Here is a 20313-nt window from a genome sequence, read left to right as displayed (position 1 = left end):
CAGTAGTTTTGTCCCTTGGTCTGGTCTGCTTTCCATTAATGTATCCTAAGATTATAGTTTTTCTTTTCTTTTAAAATTTGTTACAGGAAGTCACGTAAGTAACTCATGATAAACTAAAACTCCCTGTTTTTTGTGAAACTAGGTTTCTAGTTTCATATTTATATAACTGGTAATTGCTTAATTTTAGTGAGAGATTTTTTAAAAATTTGCCCTGTTTAGTTTCCTCATTTTAAAAAATTAATTAATTTATTTATTCATTTTTGGCTGCGTTGGGTCTTCGTTGCTGTGCGCGGGCTTTCTCTAGTTGCGGTGAGCGAGGGCTACTCTTCATTGTGGTGCGCGGGATTCTCATTGCGGTGGCTTCTCTTGTTGCAGAGCACGGGCTCTAGGTGCACGGGCTTCAGTAGTTGTTGCTTGTGGGCTCTAGTGTGCAGACTCAGTAGTTGTGGCACACAGGCTTAGTTGCTCCGTGGCATGTGGGATCTTCCCGGACCAGGGCTTGAACCCATGTCCCCTGCATTGGCAGGCGGATTCTTAACCACTGTGCCACCAGGGAAGTCCCTAGTTTCCTCTTGATACTGTCCTTTTGAAATCATGTTGAACCCTGATTCTGTTATCCAAGGTTATTATTTATCCTAATGAGTTTCATGGTATACAGAAGTTTAGTAAATATGTTTATGACTTTATTCAAAATATCTAAAACTATTGCATGGGTATTTTGGTTAAACATGGGAGTTTGACTTAATACATTTATTTTCTTTCTTTTCAAATAGCACTAACATTATAATAAAAGAATAAAAAAGAGTATAAGATCACAGGGACAAGAAAGACAAAAAAAATTTTAGAAGATAAAAAAATTAGTAGAAAAGTGTTAAATAATTTAGCCAAGTAGAGGGAGGTACACTCTGGGTTGTCTGCAGAGACTAGCAAGCAAGTTTACAAAACCTCCAAAAAGACTCAACATTTGGTAGTAAAAAGTGAAAATACAAGAATGAGGCTTGAGATTAAAAGTAGGTAATGGTTGAAGAAAGTTTTTTTAATCCAAAATGTGTTTATTGGGATGGTTTCCCATTCATCTTGATTCTGGGGGCTTTTAGTGCTGCTTCCGTCTGAAGGAGCATCCTTCTGTAAGCCTTGCTTTTCCTCCTGTAGGCTGGCAGAGGACAGTAGAGCAGCCAACACACAGAACTACTGTTTGTGCATGGCCAAAGACAGTGGTGATTTTATAGCATCCTGAGCATTTCACATCCATGAAATAGGAATTGGGGCTCTGCACCAGGCTCTTCTTCTTGTGTTTCCTTTTCTCCTCTTCTGGAGAGGGACGAAGGAGATCCTTTGAGAGAGGCATATTCTCGTGGGGAGGTCGTCACCATCGGAAAGGCTGAAGAAAGTCTTAAATTAAGTGGTTGAATCCTATGTAAACTACTACTTCCCCCTCTAGGAAACTGGGCATTTTTTTCTTCAAGAAAATGGAGGCTGAGGGTTCTGGATCCAGGAATATCAGATGCATGAAAAGGGTAGGGATATGGAGCCAAACAGTGAACTTACAATAGCTTCTTAATGCCATGAAAAGGAGTGGACAGCCAAGGATAACCTGATAGTTGAGGAAAGCCTCCAAAGTGAGAGGCCAAACAAACACATAAAAGAAACAAGGTAGAGAGCAGAGGGGAAGAAACTGCGGGTAGGGCAGAGGGGAAGAGGTATTAATCTCTAAGAAATGAAATGTTGCATCTTCAAAAAACAGAATGCTCTTTTGAAACTCTTTCAATAAATAAGAAATAACTCTTGGAAATAAAAAATGATCCCCCCCCCCCAAAAAAACATTAGTGGAAAGATTGGAAGTAAAGTTGAAGCAATTTTCTAAGAATTAGAAAGAACATATTAAATGAGGAAAATAGGAGACAAATAATTTTAAAAATTAAAGATAGACCAGGAGGTCCAATATTTGACTAATAGGAATTTGAGCATGAGAGGACAGAGAAAATAGTGGGAGATGATACCAACAGATTTCCAAAGCATTTTCCAAACTGAATCATAGAATTGCAAGTTGAAAGATATGATAGAATAATAAAAAAGACACAGACCAAGAGGACTGATTATGAAATTTCAGTAAACTGGGGATACAGAGGCTGTACTAAAAGCTTCCAGCAAGAGTAGCTAGAGGTTACATTCAAAGGACGAATCAGAATAGCATTACATATCACAGTAGTAACATAGGAAGACAGAAATGCATTAAGCAGTATCTTCAGATATCTTCAGTGGAAAGGATTTCCAACCTATAATTTTATTCTCAGCCATATTATCAGTCAAATGTGAGTCTAGGATAAAGATATTTTTAGACATGCAAGTGACCAGAATTTCAGTTCTCATGAGCCTTTTTTCCCCCGTAAGTTACTAGTGAATGTACTCTTAAATAGGAAGGGAAAAGAAATCGGGTCCAAGACTCAGAATTCAGTCAAAGAGAAGAGCCAAGGGAGAGCCCAAGGTGACAACTCTGTACCTAGTCTAGAGAGTCCCACCACAGAGGGAAGCAGAAGAAAGAATAAAGTGTTCTGGGAAGGTATGGCTCTGGGAAAAAACAATATCTGATGTGTTTGAGCATATGGAAAGTATTGATAGACATGTGACAGATGCTGGAGCATTTGAGGAAAAGTTAAAAATATATAGAAAGTAGAAAAAATGAGGTTGTCATTAATTTGTAGGGAGAAAGAGTGCATGGTCCTATTGTTCTGCTTGGCTCAGCACTCAGTAGTATCTGTCCAGTATTACATTCACACTCACTCTTTATTTAAACAAAGATTGTCATAAAATTACGTAGGGTATGGAGGCCAGAGGTAGAGGTTGAAACTAAATACTTACATTCCTTGGCAGTATGTCGATAGGTAATATCTAAATTTGATAAATCAAGCGTATTTAGAAAAACAGAGGTAAATATCAAAAGAACCCCCTGGAAGATTCGGTAGGGTATAAGGGTAGGGCGGACCCTACTGTTTTTCCAATGTCCTTTTGTCTTGGTTGACTTTTTATATAAAAATTCAGTTAAGTTATATGGTATATTATAGAGACCTCTTTCTAGATATATATATATATCAATTAATAACAGCCAAATATTTAGCTATATCATGCATCCTTTGTTTAGCTGTCTTGTTCATAATGGCACCACTGTCTTATTCATATCATGGCCTAGGAAGTCTAATAGATTTCCTTTGTCTATTAATTTGGTATCACTTTTCCTTAATGACTTTCTTACAAAGTTATTTCTTCCCTTCCTTTTTAAAGAATCTTTGTTCTGATTTAACATATTGTTTCTTTTGGTTCCTTTTAAATCTAAAATATAATTTCTGGCATGCAGTTAGGGTATCTAGGGTACTGTGTACTTTGTTTCTTACATTATCTAAAACAGGGGAATGCTTTTTCTACAAATAAGTAGCATGGCTGTATTAAAATACCATTGCTTTGGAAATATTTCCATAGCAGTAAGATGATTTAGAATGTGTGTTTGTGAGTGAGTTGTAAAATTACTATCTGACATATGTCTTGGAAAATTCCACAGATTCTGCCAGTTTTCAGTGTCTGGCACATCGACTAGAATTTGTACATGAGGAAGTCAAACCCTACTTTCCTCTGATTTACCACCCCCTCTGGCATTTTGGAATATGAGATTCAGTTAAATGCTTGCTAATCCTGAGTCAGATCCCATCATGGCCTTGTTGTATCTACTAGTAGTTCTTTTGTGTGTATATAGTGTGGTGGAGCTGGGGTAAGTGGAGGAGAAAAGGGGAGGACATGTAATTATATTGCCACCTTGACTTTAAAATTCTTTCCTTTCACCTCATAACTTCAAAAGAAATTTTCAGTAGGGCATGGAAGATTTCCAGGATTGAGCAGTACCCAAAATGAGTTCCAGTCATATCCAGTAGTTCATCAAAGTTCATGGAGTCATCGGTGCTCTGGAATGTTGCTGTGGATAGTTAAAACTGGTTAAGTGGAAGAAATTCTCAACAGAAAACAGAATAAAAGTGTATACTTATTTTAGACTGAGAGCAGTGAATTGGTAGTGGATATTGATTTCGGTTAAAGAAACAGAAGTCAGGATAAAAGAAAGCTTGTAATATTGAGTCAGATATTAGAAAGTGTCCATAGCAGAAAGTTTGATCTATTAAGTAATGTATCTGTTTTCTAAATGTATCCCTTCCTTGGTGTTTTTATCTAGGGATTTCTTTCTTAAGATAAATTTAGTCATGAGATGGTAATGCACTGACAGCAGTTTGCTTCTAAAAAGCAATTCTGTTTCTACTAGGGACAAGATGTTGGGTGGAGGAATTACAAACTTACTTTGTTTTACGTTTATTTAGCCATACAAAAATGTTTTTCCTCTTAGATTTTGGCAAGAACACTAACCAGTTGGAAAAACATCTGGTGTTGGTTGAGTGAGGAGGGAATGGCATAATCAGTAAAAACTACTTATAGGAAAAAATCGTTTTAAAAAAATCTCTGCAGCTTCAACTCTGGATTTCTTTATGACGGTTCATTCTTAATCTCTCTCAGAAATTTTCTTCCCACCAAAAGATTTTACCTATGTTGGGCTACTTCAGTATGTCTCAGATTTTATTCATATCTATGAAATTTAGATCACGAGTCATGAACTTTTAAAATGTGTAGAATGTGTTTTCATAGCTTTTGCTGTCTAACAACCGCTCTAAAACTTAGTGGCTTGAAACAATTATTCAGTCTGGCAGTTCTTCTTCTAGTCACCCAAAAAGGTTGCCTGTGAGGCTGCAGTCCTTTGGTGGCTTGACTGGGGCTTGAGTGTCTAAGATGGCCTCATTTACAGTCTGAGACCTTGGTGTCACTGTCAGCTGGTACTCTTTTTCCACAAGGTCTGTCATCATTCACAGGTTTAGCCTGGGCTTTCTTACATGGTGGCAGGAGTGTTTCAAGAAGGTAAAGTTTTGGTTAAGGCTTAGCTTGGAAATCGCAGTGTTATTTTCACCACATTCTTTTGGTCAGATCAAGTCATCACGTGAACTCAAATGCAGAGGGTGGGAAAACAGACTCCACCTATTGAAGGGAGGTGCAACAAAAGCCCATTGCAAAAGGGTATTGTAGCAAGGAGATAAGATTCTTCGGAGGCCCTTATTATGAGGTTCTACCACGGTCTGCCCTCTGGCTCCGATGATTTGCATTCTTGTCGCATGCAAATCATTCCCTCCCAACGACCCAACGCAGCCAAAAAATAAATAAGAATTAAAAATAAATAAATTAAAATTAAAAAAAAAAGACAATTGTATAACCTTTGGTTAGGCAGAGTTCACATATATGATATTCAAAAGCATGATGTGTTAAAAACAAGGATAAATTGGACTATATCAAAATTAAAAATATTTATTCTTCAAAAGACACCATTAAGAAATAGAACTCACAACACACAGAATGGGAGAAAATATTTGCAAGTCATAGAGTAGATAATGAATGTGTATTCAAAATATATAAAGAGCCCTAAATCTCAATAGTAAGAAGATAAACAACTCGAAAGGGAAAATGATTTGAATATACATTTCACCAAAGAAGTCTTTTGAATGGCTGAAAAGCACATGAAAAGATGCTCAACAGCATTAGTAATTAGGGAAGTGCAAATTGAAACCACAATGAGATACCACCCAATTAGACTGACTGAAATAAAAAAGACAACAGCAAGGAACGGTAAGATAGAGACAGACTGGAAACCTCGTACATTGCTGGTGGGAATGTAAAATGGTGCAGCTACTCTGGAAAACAATTTAAAAGTTTTAAATAAACTTAACCATATGATACAACCCAGAAAATCTCCACCTTAGAATTTATCCAAGAGAAATGAGAACATATTTCAACCCAAAGACTTGTATGAGAATGATCATAGTAGCATTATTCATAATAGTAAAAAAAATTGTAACAATCCAAATGTCTGTCCACTAGGAATGAATAAACAAAATATAGAATTCCATACACTGGAATACTATTCAACAATAAAAAAGAATGAACTACTGGTACATGCTATAACATAGGTGAACTTAAAAAACATGCAGAATAAAAAAAGTCAGATGCAAAAGATGACATATTTTATGATTCCATTTTTTTAAAATGCCCAGAAGGGAAAATCTACAGAGACAGAAAGCAGATTAGTGGTTTCTTGAGGTTGGGGATCATCACAGGGATTGATTGCAAATGGGCATAAAGGATATTTTTGGGATGATGGAAATTCATCAAAACTGAATTGTAGTGATGGTTACACAGCTTTATAAATTTACTAAAAATTATTGAAGTGTACACTTAAAACCAGTGAATTTTACGATATTTGCATTATGCCATAATAAAGCTGCTAAGAATGCTGTATACAGATGAAATCCCATGATGGTGAAAACTTAGCAATTATTACAACTTTTTTTTTTTAAACAAGAAATGTATCATATCCCTTGAAATAAATGGGCCATAAGTTGAATCTTCCAACTTTTTTCTTCAGGTATTTTAATCGTAATTTTTGTAATGTATTCAGTCTTTTGCTGTGTTGATGTCATTTGCATGTTATTTGCTGAATTTAGAGTAACATTCAGTTTATTAAATTTCTTTCTTCCTCCCCTCCCCTCCTCTTCCCTCCCCTCCCCTCCTGAGATACAAAGTGAAAAAACCATGGAAGCCTGCTGGGAATTTACAGTCAAAAAGTATTTCCTGATCTGTTTAGTAAAAATGACATTCATTGGTTGAGGAATTTCTAGGCATTGTATTGCTTACCGACGATACTGGGGTGAACTAAACAGACAAGGCCCCTTTCCTCTCAGACCTTACAGTCTGATGTAATGGACACATCATCCTTGAGGAAGGAGTAAAGAAGGGGCACACTCTCTCTCATTAAGGACCCTCCTGATACCGCACACATCACTTTTTCTTACATCCCATTAGCCAGAACGTAATGAGAAGTAAAGTCTTCTTTCCACACAGCCATGTGCTAGCTAAAAATTGGGAATTCTGTTACTCTAGGTGAGTAGAGAGGATATGAGGGGATACTAGTATTCTATGCCAAAATACATATTAAATTTTGTATTTCTTCCATAATGCTTGAATAACATAGGTCAGACCTTTTAATTTCCGTTTTTGGAGTTGGTAGCTATACTTTAATTTAATCAGCAGGGGTCACTGTTGAGAAAGTATTTCTTTTCCTGTTTCATTTGTTCAACCCCTCTGCATTTCCCACCCAGATCCTGTATTTAAAGCCTCTTGAATTGGTTTCCTGTGTCTTTTTTGTGTGCTAAGCATTTAAATTTACTGTGTTAGTAAACTAATTCCCAAAATGAGCCAAAGATTTAAAAACTGATCAGAAAGGCTAAAATAATAGCCAAAAAAAAATGCTTCTTATTCTTCAGGAACTCTATGTTGTAATTACAGTTTGCAACAAGTGGTTTCACAGTTACATTTCTCAGCTAGGTAATTTATAGAAAAACAATTACAGTTTTATACAAAACAACAATAAATGCTAATGTATGACAAAACAAATCACTTAATTTTTTAAAAACCTGAATATTTAAGAATGTCCTATCCCTATATGACAGGGGGGCTGTTGCAGTGTCTGTTTCTGTTTGTTTAGGGGATGATGTCCTACCTTGAAAGAAATAATCAAGAGAGAACAATGTAGTTGCTCTCATGTTCCCCCCCACAATATCCTTGTAATTTTTTGTGGATAGATTATTAAAATATATAATAATCTATCCACATATTAATATGAAACCAGATAACCTAAGAATGTCAAATGTTTGAACAGTGACTTCCTCTACAATGATTATATCTAAAACCTTCACAAATTTGTTATAATTCATTATATCCTTGATGTAGTTGGATTTGACACCCTTTATATTTTGTATGAGAAACCTAGAGTTTGGATTCAGCTGAAACAGTAAGATATCTAAAACATGTATTCTATTGCTTCTGTGAAACATTTATTTTACAAACAATACCATGGGGACTTCCCTGGCACAGTGGTTAAGAATCTGCCTGCCAGTGCACGGGACACGGGCTCAACCCCTGATCCAGGAAGATCCCACATGCCCTGGAGCAGCTAAGCCTGTGTGCCACAAGTACTGAGCCCACGTGCTGCAACTACTGAAGCCTGCACACCTAGAGCCCTTGCTCCGCACCAAGAGAAGACACCACAGTGAGAAGGCCGTGCACCGCAATGAAGAGTAGCCCCGACTTGTCACAACAAGAGAAAAGCCCGTGTGCAGCAATGAAGACCCAATGCAGCCAAAAAATTAAACAAACAAACAAAAAAACCCAGTGCCATGAACTGGAGCAGAAACCATTTGGGTTTCCTAGAAAACATCTAAAATTAATGTGTGTCTACCTCTAGGATTATTTTCTAAGCTCCATTGCTATGTCACTACAAATAATAAAATATTCTGATTATGTGTTATAACTGTAATTTCTTAAGTCCTGAGATTCTCAATCTATTTTACCTGTTCCATTGGTTCTCAAACTTTAGGAAGCATCAGTATCACCTGGAGGGCTTGTTAAAATACAAATTGCCCCTCTTTCCCTCCACCACCCCTGGCATCCTGTTTCTGATGCTGTAGGTCTGGAGTACAGCCCAAGAATTTGCATTTCTAACAAGGTTCTGTTTGATGCTGATGCTGTTAGTCAGGTGACCATGGTTTGTGAACCACTGATCTTTTTCTTGCAGACTTAGAGTAGGACACATATGTGCAGAAGGAATTGGAGGGAAATATAAATCTGGACAGATATCCTATACACATGATGTTTCCCAGTTACTCCCAGGACACTGTCTATTCCTTTTTTTCTTTTCCCTTTTCATATACCTCATGTTCTTACAGAGACAACAACATTTGGTCTATTTAGACTGACTTAGGGGAAAAAATTGCTGCTGGGTGTGACTTTTTTTTTTTAATAAATTTATTTATTTATTTATTTTTGGCTGAGATGGGTCTTTGTTGCTGTGCGTGGGCTTTCTCTAGTTGTGGTGAGCGGGGGCTACTCTTCATTGCGGTGCACGGGCTTCTCATTACGGTGGCTTCTCTTGTTGCGGAACAGGGGCTGTAGGCATGCGGGCTTCAGTAGTTGTGGCACGTGGGCTCAGTAGTTGGTGGCGCACGGGCTTAGTTGCTCCGCAGCATGTGGGATCTTCCCAGACCAGGGATCGAACCCGTGTCCCCTGCATTGGCAGGCGGATTCTTAACCACTGCACCACCAGGGAAGCCCCTGGGTGTGATTTTTGTTCCTTTTTATATCTAGAATTGCACAAATCATGTGAACAATGCATAGCAGGTTTATATTTTTTATCAATTTAATTACCGTGTATGTTCAAGTGAGCAAAGTGCCTTGGTGGGTGAGATACGTAGCATTCAATTAAATGCTTTGAATATACAAGATAAAGAGCTTAGCATTTCTAGTATAAAAATGATTATCTTTTATATTTTGTGGATTTGAGTTGGGCATAGTCTAGTATATTGGGTGCTTAGCTTAGTGATATTGTTTTATACTTACTAACTTGATTTTTCCCCAAGATCTCAAGCTTAAGATATATGTTGTGTGCTATGAAGTCCCCCAGGCAGGTCTCAATTTTAGATACATTAGCTGTCTTTGCAAGACATTGTTATTTATGTCATCAACCCTAGATTATTCAGGGTATACTTTATAACTACTTCATGCATTCTTTCCTATAAGTGTACCTGGAGAAGAATGATCTTAATGGTGTAGAGTCTTAGAAACCGTGGAATTTGAGAACTCGTTTAGGAGGAAATGTGATGGCTTCATTTTGAAAGTCTGCCTTATAGAAAAAGGGATATGATTTTTTCTTAATACCTTCCATTAATGGGTAGAGAATTTAGGGAAGCAGATTATTCTTTGATGTCCGGCAATTTCCAAAAACATGTAATTGTCAGGCAGCATTACTTTTATTGTAACATAGTGTGTTTGCTGCACTGAAACTTGGTAGATGATCCAACTTTCCATCAGCAAGTCCTGTAGCTTCTTTAAAAATCCTTTTGTCTAGTTTTTTTATTTTCCACTTCCACCACCCCTGTAATCTTACCTGCATCATCTTTTACTTGAACTATAATTTTAATTTATTTCTAGCTTATCTCCTTGATGCCAGTCCAAAATTAGTATTTGCTTATTTCTGTGTTCTTCATTGTAGAGCAGGGGCTCCTTAAGTACTGAGATAACATCTTACTGTTTTTGTATTTCATTGCCTAGAAAAGTGCCTAATACAGCGTGTTCAATAAATGTTCATTGTATGAAGTCAAGAGGCATCCATGTAATACTTAATAGCAGGGACTGAACATATTCCTCTCAGCTTCAGTGACATGTGTATTGTTTTTAGTTGCTTTTTATTGGATATATAGGTATTTGGTTTTTTTTTATGTAGCTTACTAGACAAGCTTATAGTGATGGCTCTGTTAAAAGTACCCATTGTGAGTTATTTCATTAACTTGTTAAATGATCCTGCATGTATCCAGAATGCATATGGTGGTGGTTATGAGGCATTATTACTTTTCTGCATGATATATAAAACTTGAAAGAGAACATTTCCTATCCTAGGTTTCTGAACATCTCTGTGAACAAATAAATGTGAGTTAGATTTGGAGAATAACCTTACCTTAATGGCATTTTTAAATGGTCACTCTGTACTGATATGCAAATAAATCTTTCGTAACTCAGTTTCCTTATATGTACAATGAAGATTAAGGGTAGTATGAAGATTCAGTACACTAATACATAAAATGCACTTAAAATAGCACCTGGCACATAATGTCATCCTTCTGACTGCTATTAGTTCATTTTTTTTCTAAAGACAGGGAACAAATTAAATGTCTCAGACATTTTTTAGCCTAAAGAGTTTCTGAAAATATGACTTTGGCTTATAACACCTACTGTACTTATTCACCTCTCTCCTAAGAGGATTACCTCTAAACTGTTGAGTTGAACATAATAAAATGTTAAGTGACACTTGACACAATGATTTTGTTTTTGCAGATGTTCTCAAATAGCGATGAAGCTGTAATTAATAAAAAACTTCCCAAAGAACTCCTATTACGGTAAGTCTAACTTTATGCTGGTTTTTGTGTGTGTGTGTGTATCATATTTGCCTGTTTAAAAAAATTTTAGACTTGTTGCTAATTTTCATATATGTATAGGGTCTGGATTATGTAGATTTTAAAATTTATTGATTCTTTTGTTAAACAATCTTATTCTAGGGGTTATAGCCTTTTAAAAATTAAAAAGACAAGTTATTTGACACTTTCCTTTGTTAGACTTATGAGCTTACCATCCTTATTTTTAATGTGTAGAAACTACATTTGGGATCACTTGTAACATAAAACACACAGCTCCCAATTTATATACCTCTGACTTAGGAATCACCTGGGAAGAAACAGGCATCCAGGGAAGTTATTTTCAGTGCCCATTATTTGGGCACATAATCATACCATTCTTTGTTCACTTTTGTAGAATATCATGACTGAGAAAGGCACATTCTCTTTGCAAATGTTAGAAGTTAACAAGTTACTGTGCTCGGACATTTTTTTCTTGCTCATAGCTGCTACTGCAGTCTAGCCCATAACCAGCCCAGTCCCTGCTTCAGGGTGAAAAATAATCTCTGCCCTAGTGCTGGTAAAGAGTATTCCTGGCATTCCTAAGTATTTGCATGCTGAGTCCTCCACTAGATTGCAAGATCCATGGAAGCAGGGACTAAATCCTATAAATCTTTACGTAGGACTTACACTTTGAAGATGCTAAGAAAAAGGAACTGAATTGAACTTGGAATGGATGTTTTCTGTGAAAGCAAAACATACATATGTGCTGGTTGACTATAGTTGAAAGAACCTCCGAGACTACCCAGAGCCATTGGAAAATGTATCCTGAATATCTTGGGTATCCCTCAAATTTCAGCGAAATTTTAGCCATCTTAAAGAAAAATATTTTTAAAACAAGTTATGTTCTTCACTGTTACCATAAACTGAGTACACTAAGACACACTTATTTTCAATATTAAGCATATTCTGTACTACAGTAGTTTACCTGGAGACTCAGGAAGTTATATGGAAGTTATTTGACTCTTTGCTAACTGGCTGCATCCTGTTGTGGTTATATTTTTATATTTTATTAGAGTTTTTCTGTTTTGCCATGAAACTCAAATTCCTTACTGTGGCCTACAAGACCTCTCATGATACGGCAGGGGAATAACATGATCTGGTTTATATTTTTAAAGGATTAGTCTGGGTACTATGTTCCAACCAGATTGGGGGATTGGAGTGGAGAGCAACAAGAAAACTTTTAAAGAAATCCAGGCAAGAGATGAGGGTAATACAGATAACATTTTCTGTAATTATTTACACTGCGTTGCCTGCCCCGACCCTTTCTAGCTTTAGTCACTGTTTCTTTCTCTTTTCCCCTCCCTTCCCCTCCTTCCTTCCTTTTTTAGATATAAATTGACATATAATCTATTAGTTTCAGGTATACAACGTAATGATTCAATATTTGTATATATTGCAAAATGGGGGCTTCCCTGGCAGTCCAGTGGTTAAGACTCCATGCTTCTACTGCAGGGGGCACGGGTTCGATCCCTGGTCGGGGAACTAAGATCCTGTATGCCACGTGGCGCAGCCAAAAAAAAAAAGGATATATTGCAAAATGATCACAACAATAAATCTAGTTAATATCCATCATCACGGGACTTCCCTGGCGGTCCACTGGTTAAGACTTCGCCTTCCAATGCAGGGGGTGTGGGTTCGATCCCTGGTCGGGGAGCTAAGATCCCATGTGCCTCGTGGCCAAAAAAACCAAAACATAAAACAGAAGCAATATTGTAATAAATTCAATAATGACTTTAAAATTGGTCCACATCAAAAAAGAAAAAAAATCTAAAAAAAAAGAAAGGGACTTCCCTGGTGGCACAGTGATTAAGAATCCACCTGCCAATGCAGGGGACACAGGTTCAAGCCCTGGTCCAGGAAGATCCCACACGCAGTGGAGTAGCTAAGCCCGTGCACCACAACTACTGAGCCTGCGCTCTAGAGCCCACGAGCCACAGCTACTGAGCCTGCGTGCCACAACTACTGAAGCCCATGCACCTAGAGCCCGTGCTCCGCAATAAGAGAAGCCACCGCAATGAGAAGCCTGTGCGCCGCGATGAAAAGTAGCCCCTGCTCGCCGCAACTAGAGAAAGCCCATGCACAGCAATGAAGACCCAATGCAGCCAAAAAAATAAATAAATAGATAAAAATTTACGAAAAGGAAAGAAAAATATCTATCACCACACATAGTTACAAAATTTTTTTTCTTGTGATGGGAACTTTTAAGATCTACTCTCTTAGCAACTTTCCAAACATATGTTACAGTACTAACTATAGTCACAAAGCTGTATATTTTATAAAGCTGTATATCCTGAGGACTTATTTATAAATAACTGGAAGTTATGTATAACTTTTGGCCACCTTTACGTATTTCACCCACCCCCCCCACCTCTGGAAACCACCAATATGTTCTCTTTATGAGTTCCAATTTTTGTTTTGTTTTTTGTTGTTTTTTAGATCCCACATATAAATGGGATCATACAGTATGTGTCTTTCTCTCTCTGACTTAGTTCATATAGCATAATGCCTTCAAGGTTCATTCATGTTGTGGCATATGGCAAGATTTCTTTCTTTTTTAGAGCTGAATAATATTCCATTGTGTGTATGTATACATATATATACACACATATACATACACACACATATCTCACATTTTTTTTATCCATTCATCCACCAGTGGACACTTAGGTTGCTTCCATGTCTTGACTATTATAAATAATGCTGCAACGAATATGGGGGATGCAGATATCTTCTCAAGTTAGGGTTTTTGTTTCCTTCAGATAAATACCCAGAAGTAGAATTGCTGGATTATATGGTAGTTCTATCTTTACTTTTTTAAAGAACCTCATACTGTTTTCAGTAATGGCTATACCAATTTACATTCCCACCAACAGTGTATGAGGGTTCTCTTTTCTCCACATCCTCACCAACACTTGTTATTTCTTGTCTCTTTGATAATTGCCATTCTGATTGGAGTGAGGTGATATGTCATTATGGTTTTGATTTAGTTACTGTTTTGACTTTACTCTAGTACCTGTTGATGAGCTGTAAGGTCTATAGTTGCCAAAACAGATGGTATTCTGGGGAAGATTGGATAAAGAGGAATTTCTGTATCAACCAGTTTTTGTTACCACAAACAACTCCTAAATCTCAGTGGCTTTTTCTTACCATTACATGAAGCTACGGGTTAGCTGAGGCTCTCTTTCAGGCAATGGGTCAACTTTTTATTTAAACCATTTAAGCCAAATAGGAAAGAGGCTTTTGTGGTATCTTTGAAATTACACTAAACAGATAACAATTGATTAGTATAAATATTAATAAATTCTATCCAGGGCATTTGTAATTTTTTGAAATTTGTTGAATGTAATATTTCCTTAAGAACTTTGAATACCTTGATAAATATCTTGTGGGGAGATATGTGTTGTTACAAGACTATGTGTTGTTACTCATTTTTGTCCACTAATTTTAGCATCCATTGCTGTTACCTGAAACAGTTACCACTGTTATGTTTGCCAAAGTTTTATATTTCTATAATTCTTCCTGCATATAAATTCTATTTCTATTATTCTAATTAATAATAATTAGAATTCTACTGTAAGGAAGAGCCTTCACTTCAATTACATTTACTTATTTATTCAGTTATTTATAACAGTATAAACTCATGGATATTTGTTTTATTTTATGAATTATATTGTTACTATCATGACTTATTGTTCAGCCTTTTTATGTCTTCTAAATTTGTGTGTGTGTGTGTGTGTTTGGAATTTCATACCATGTCTGTGTATTATCTATTTTATTTTATTTTTTTTAATATTGTAACAAATTCAATAAAGACTTTTTAAAACTATGTATTTATTTATTTATTTGGTTGCACTGGGTCTTAGTTGTGGCTCATGGGCTCCTTAGTTGCGGCAGGTGGGCTCCTTAGTTGCGGCTCCAGAGCTCCTTAGTTGTGGCTTGCCGGCTCCTTAGTTGTGGCATGCATGTAGGATCTAGTTCCTTGACCAGGGATCGAACCTGGTCCCCCCTGCATTGGGAGCGTGGAGTCTTATTCACTGCACCACCAGGGAAGTCCCTGTATTAGCTATTTTTAAAAATACAGATTAATAAGTAGCATAGAATATTTGGTTTGATTAGATTTTAAGTTACATGTTAACATTATTTGATCCAGCATATATCAATCTACAAGGAGAAAAGTTGTGTTACTAGGGCTGTACTATTTTCTTGCAAATCCAGAGCCACAACCAAGTTACCAATGAATTAAGGAAGTGTTCTTGTTTTTTCTTAACTGTAACTTACTTTAACTTACTAATTTTCCTCCTTCCTTTTTGAAACAAAGTTTATTAGTAATGCTCTAGCAAGCTGGAATCCACTGCTTGCATAATGTGAAATTCAGTTAGCGGGATTGACAGTACTTCCTTTGAGAGCAGAACCATATGCATTTATTTAGAAGTACCTCTTGAAAAATGAGTGTCAGTGTTTATGAGACAGAGACTCTTATGTGTTTTCCAAGAGCTAATGTAAAGTGAAATTACATTACATTCATTAAAGTGAAATGCAGAGTGAATCTTTGTTTCTCAAAGATTCCTTCTGAGGATGACATTGATAACTGTAATAATAATGTGAGTGGTAAGACTGCTTGAGCCCACACATGCCCTTTTAGCTATAAAACAAAGTGCAGTTTCAGAAAGAGGATTATCATTGCTTATAAGAATCTGAAACTTTTTTCATTAACTTTTCAACTCTTGGGGTGTTGGGTCATAATTGTCATGCAATATGTAATACGTACGTGTGAGTTGGTAGATGAACTTTCTGAACTTAGGTGGAAAGAATGAATTGGCTGGTATTTTTTGTCTAAAAGAGATAATCATGCTGTGTTGGGGGTCCCCAAGACTACTCCTAGGTTTGGTGATTTACTGGGAGGACTCAAGGCTCAGCATATAGTCATACTCATGGGTATGATTTATTACAGGGAAAAGGTACAAAGCAAAATTAGCAAAAGGAAAAGGTGCATGGAGTGAAATAGAGAGGAAACCCGGTGTAGGCTTATAAGAGTCCTTTCCCAGTGGAGTCACACAGGATGTGCTTAATTCCTCCAGAAATAAGTTATAATAAAAAAAGTAAAATGTTGTCTACCAGGGAAGCTTATCAGGGAATAGTGGGAACCCTCCCCAATCCAAATTCTCAAATGCCATCCAAGGGTCAACATTGCAAGCAGGCCTTTCTAATAAGGATAGGCCTGCTATGTGAACTCTTTTCTGTACACATGCTATCTTATATTCTCTTCCAGGAAGCTTACAACATTGATGATATCTAATAGATTTTCATTCAGTGTAATTGCCAGGAATTCAGGGCAGATAGGGGTTTGTGTGTTTTCTTACTTTTAAAGGCACATAATGGTGAAGAACATGGACTCTGGAATCTGAACACCTGGATTCTGTCATTTGCTAGCTGTAAATTGAGGATTTTAGTACCTACCTCTTAGAGTTATCCTAAGGATCAAAAGGGTTGATAAATGTAAAGTGCTTATTAGAAGAGTGCCTGGCACATAGGAAGTGCAATAAAAATGTTATGTATATTACCATTGATTCTATTTTTTACTCATAGACCATAACATGATGTGATTAGATGCTAAGACTACCAAAAGTGATCATCTCTCAACTTTAAGGTGCATTGGCAGATGTTCCTGAATGAAAGAACAGAAAACCAGTATTGCTCTTACTGAGCATTTAGTTTTCTAGCCTTCTCAATTGTCCAGAACAAATCAGAGAAACAGGAAGCAAGCTGTAAGAACAAATGTGCATTTTACTCAGAGGATGCATGCCAGCCATTTCTCAGGCCCTATGTACTCCTTTTTTTTTTTTTTCTTTAGACACTGTTATTACAGGTTTGATTATGAATAGCAGTACGTAAAAATGGGATCAGAAGAGTTATGTTAATAGAGGGTCCACTGAGTTTTAAGAAGTAGCAATCTGATAGTAAGGGAGAATATATAAAAACTAATTTTAAAAACAAAAGCAGGGGACTTCCCTGGTGGTCCAGTGGTTAATAAGACTCCACGCTTCCAGTGCAGGGGGCACCTGGTCGGGGATCTAAGATCCTGCGTGCCCCGTGGTGCTGCCAACAAAAAAAAGAGAAAAGAGAAAAAGAAAAAAACAAACCAACAAACACGTAAGATTGAGAACAGAGCAGTGGATCCCAGGTGGGAAGGGGTGGTGGGGAGGGCAAAAGGTGTAAAGGGGGTCAGCTGTATGGTGGATGGATGGAAAATAAATTTTTGGTGGTGAGCTTGTTATAGGGTATACAGAAGTAGAAATATAATGTACACATGAAGCTTATACAGTGTTATAAATCAGTGTTATTTCAATTAAAAATAAATAGTAACATTCAAAACCAATACAGTACAGGGTTGCTTATTTACTGAGAAGTTTTAGTCACTTAGTTACCCATGAGGATTTCACTGTATAGGATGACAAGTGATGTTCTTTATGAAAGCTATGCAATATCACGAAATAAATTATATTCCCTTAAACCTTTTGGGGAGGAAGCGGTTCAAGTGATAAATTTAATTAAATACCAAGAAAAATAAGTCAGTACATTTTGTTCTTTACTGATTTTTAACACAATAGTTACATATATGACTATAAATGTATATTTAGGCTGGTTTTTTCCTATACCATGTATGCATGATGCATTTTCATTTGAGTTTGCTACTGCAATTAATCGATATGTTTTCTTGGTGAGAGAATTTTGCATTAGCAGAATGGCACAGTTTAAAAATTACTACAGACCTCATTCTTGTACTTTGTATTCCTTCAACTTTCTTTCTTTTAAAGAATTAGTATTTGTAGAGCGGTTTTAGGTTTACAATAAAATGAGAGGAAGGTACTGAGATTTCTCACGTACCCCCAGCCTCACACATGCATAAACCCCCCACCCCCATTATCAACATAACCCACCAGAATGGCACTTTTTTTTTTTGCCAAGGATGAACCTACGTTAACACGTCATAATTATCTAAAGTCCATAGTTTACCTTAGGGTTCACTCTTGGTGTTGTAGATTCCATGGGTTTGTACAAATGTGTAATAATATATCCATCATTACAATATCATGCATAGTATTTATACTGCCCTAAAACTCCTTCATGCTCTGCCTATTCATCTCTCTCCCTTTTGATCTCCATAGTTTTGCTTTTTCCAAAATGTTACATAGTTGGAATTTCTTTTAACCTTACTATAGGAGCAAACATGCAGTGTACCAGGCATTATGTTAGATATAGAAATAAACAGGAGTCATTGTCCTCAAGAAGCTCAGCGAGTAGTAGAAAAGACCAACAAGAAAATAATCAATATAGAGCTATAATGGAGGTTTGCCTAGACCATTACAGCAAGCTCACGTGTAGGACTTTACAACCAACCTTGGAGAGTTCAGAAGATGCTTTCAAGGAAATGAGACATGAGTTGAGTCGTAAAGGGGTAAGTAGTGATTAACTGGACAGAGAAGGAGAGTGAGGGAGAAGAACATTTCATATATGAGATTATTGTTTCCCCTTTGTGGACAGAGGCGAAGGGTCTTTGATTCAGCTATACTACAAGATTTGAGGCTCAATCTCTTTTGCATAATACACAGTATTGTAGTTCAGGATTTTTTTCTCCTAAGGTTTGCCTGGCAAGCAAACTGTCATTTGTGATACTGTTTATATTGGAGAATTTACAAACTTTGCACATACAGTCCATTAGTAAATTGGATGCTGCCTGTCTATAGAACTTCATCTCCTCCCTGGTTTGCATGTTTCTTCATAATTGCCATTTGCTTTTTTTTTTTGCCTGTGCCACACGGCATACAGGATCTTAGTTCCCCGACCAGGGATCGAACGAACCTGTGCCCCCCCTTCAGTGGAAGCGTGGAGTCCTAATCACTGGACCGCCAGGGAAGTCCCACGATTTGCTATTTTAATATTTCCAAGCCTAACACTTCATTGCCTGGAGGAACAACAACAACAACAAAATATTCTGAGGAGTAAATTGGATGTTTTATTTTAGGTCTATCAGGGAGAGACTTCAGCTCTTGTTTGGCTCCAGATTTTCTTAGCCAGTAGCAACTCCTGTGCTGCCTTGATAGCATGGTAGTGATGGACTATTAATAAGATTAGGCACACTGCCTTTGTTTAGGTCGTGTATATATGTGGACACACAGAGCTGTTTGTGTTTTGAGATTAAGAGCCACCTGGCTATGCGAAGATACTATTTTTTTCCCAAGTCCTTTTTGTCTTCCTATCATTAAACATCCTAATACCGTGAACTCCCACCAGGCTCAGCTTGATATTGTGAAGCTAGTTTTTGTTTTTTGTTTTTTGTTTTTTGGCTGCGTTGGGTCTTTACGGTGGCTTCTCTTTGTTGTGGAGCACGAGCTACAGGTGCGCGGGCTTCAGTATTTGTTCTATCCCATTTTTTCCTTTATTTATTTATTTTTAAAAATTATTTATTTATTTATTTATTTATTCATTCATTCATTCATTTATGGCTGTGTTGGGTCTTCGTTTCTGTGCGAGGGCTTTCTCTAGTTGCGGCAAGTGGGGGCCACTCTTCATCGCGGTGCGCGGGCCTCTCACTGTAGCGGCCTCTCTTGTTGCAGAGCACAGGCTCCAGACGTGCAGGCTCAGTAGTTGTGGCTCACGGGCCTAGTTGCTCCACGGCATGTGGGATCCTCCCAGACCAGGGCTCGAACCCGTGTCCCCTGCATTGGCAGGCAGACTCCCAACCACTGCGCCACCAGGGAAGCCCCCTTTATTTTATTTTTTTTTTTTTTAGAAATTTCATGTAATGTCTGAAACATTTATATTAACATATTTCCATACAAATACAAATATAAGATTTTTAGAAATTTCATGTAATGTCTGAAACATTTATATTAACATATTTCCATACAAATAACCCAATGAAAGTTTAGTATTAGTTGTTTTGTTTGTTTTTTTTATACTGCAGGTTCTTATTAGGCATCAGTTTCATACACATCAGTGTATACATGTCAATCCCAATTGCCCAATCCAGCACACCACCATCCCCACCTCACCGCAGTTTTCCCCCCTTGGTGTCCATATGACCAGTCTCTACATTTGTGTCTCAACTTCTGCCCTGCAAACTGGCTCATCTGTACCATTTTTCTAGGTTCCGCATACATGCATTAATATACGA

General features: G+C 37.1%; 2 protein-coding genes across 2 annotated transcripts in view; one reads left to right on the top strand and one right to left on the bottom strand.

Annotated features, from left to right (window-relative positions):
* Positions 1-20313, top strand: part of FBXL20 (F-box and leucine rich repeat protein 20) — a 114454-nt gene that overhangs the window by 34028 nt on the left and 60113 nt on the right. The window contains 1 exon segment of the mRNA XM_036836676.1: positions 11020-11081. Within this exon segment, the coding sequence (XP_036692571.1) occupies positions 11020-11081 (62 nt within the window).
* LOC118886644 (40S ribosomal protein S27-like) lies at positions 1032-1631 on the bottom strand. The gene has a single exon (XM_036836677.1). The coding sequence runs from the start codon at positions 1346-1348 to the stop codon at positions 1094-1096; it is 255 nt and encodes an 84-aa protein (XP_036692572.1). The 5' UTR covers positions 1349-1631; the 3' UTR covers positions 1032-1093.

The sequence above is a fragment of the Balaenoptera musculus genome, chromosome 20, assembly GCF_009873245.2.
Source record: "Balaenoptera musculus isolate JJ_BM4_2016_0621 chromosome 20, mBalMus1.pri.v3, whole genome shotgun sequence".
NCBI lineage: Eukaryota > Metazoa > Chordata > Mammalia > Artiodactyla > Balaenopteridae > Balaenoptera > Balaenoptera musculus.
The sequence above is the reverse complement of the archived record's forward strand: the minus strand, read 5'-3'. Positions and strand labels throughout refer to the sequence as shown.

Coding starts and splice junctions, on each gene's coding strand:
- LOC118886644 (XM_036836677.1), bottom strand. CDS start 1,348: ATGCCTCTCTCAAAGGATCTCCTTCGTCCCTCTCCAGAAGAGGAGAAA.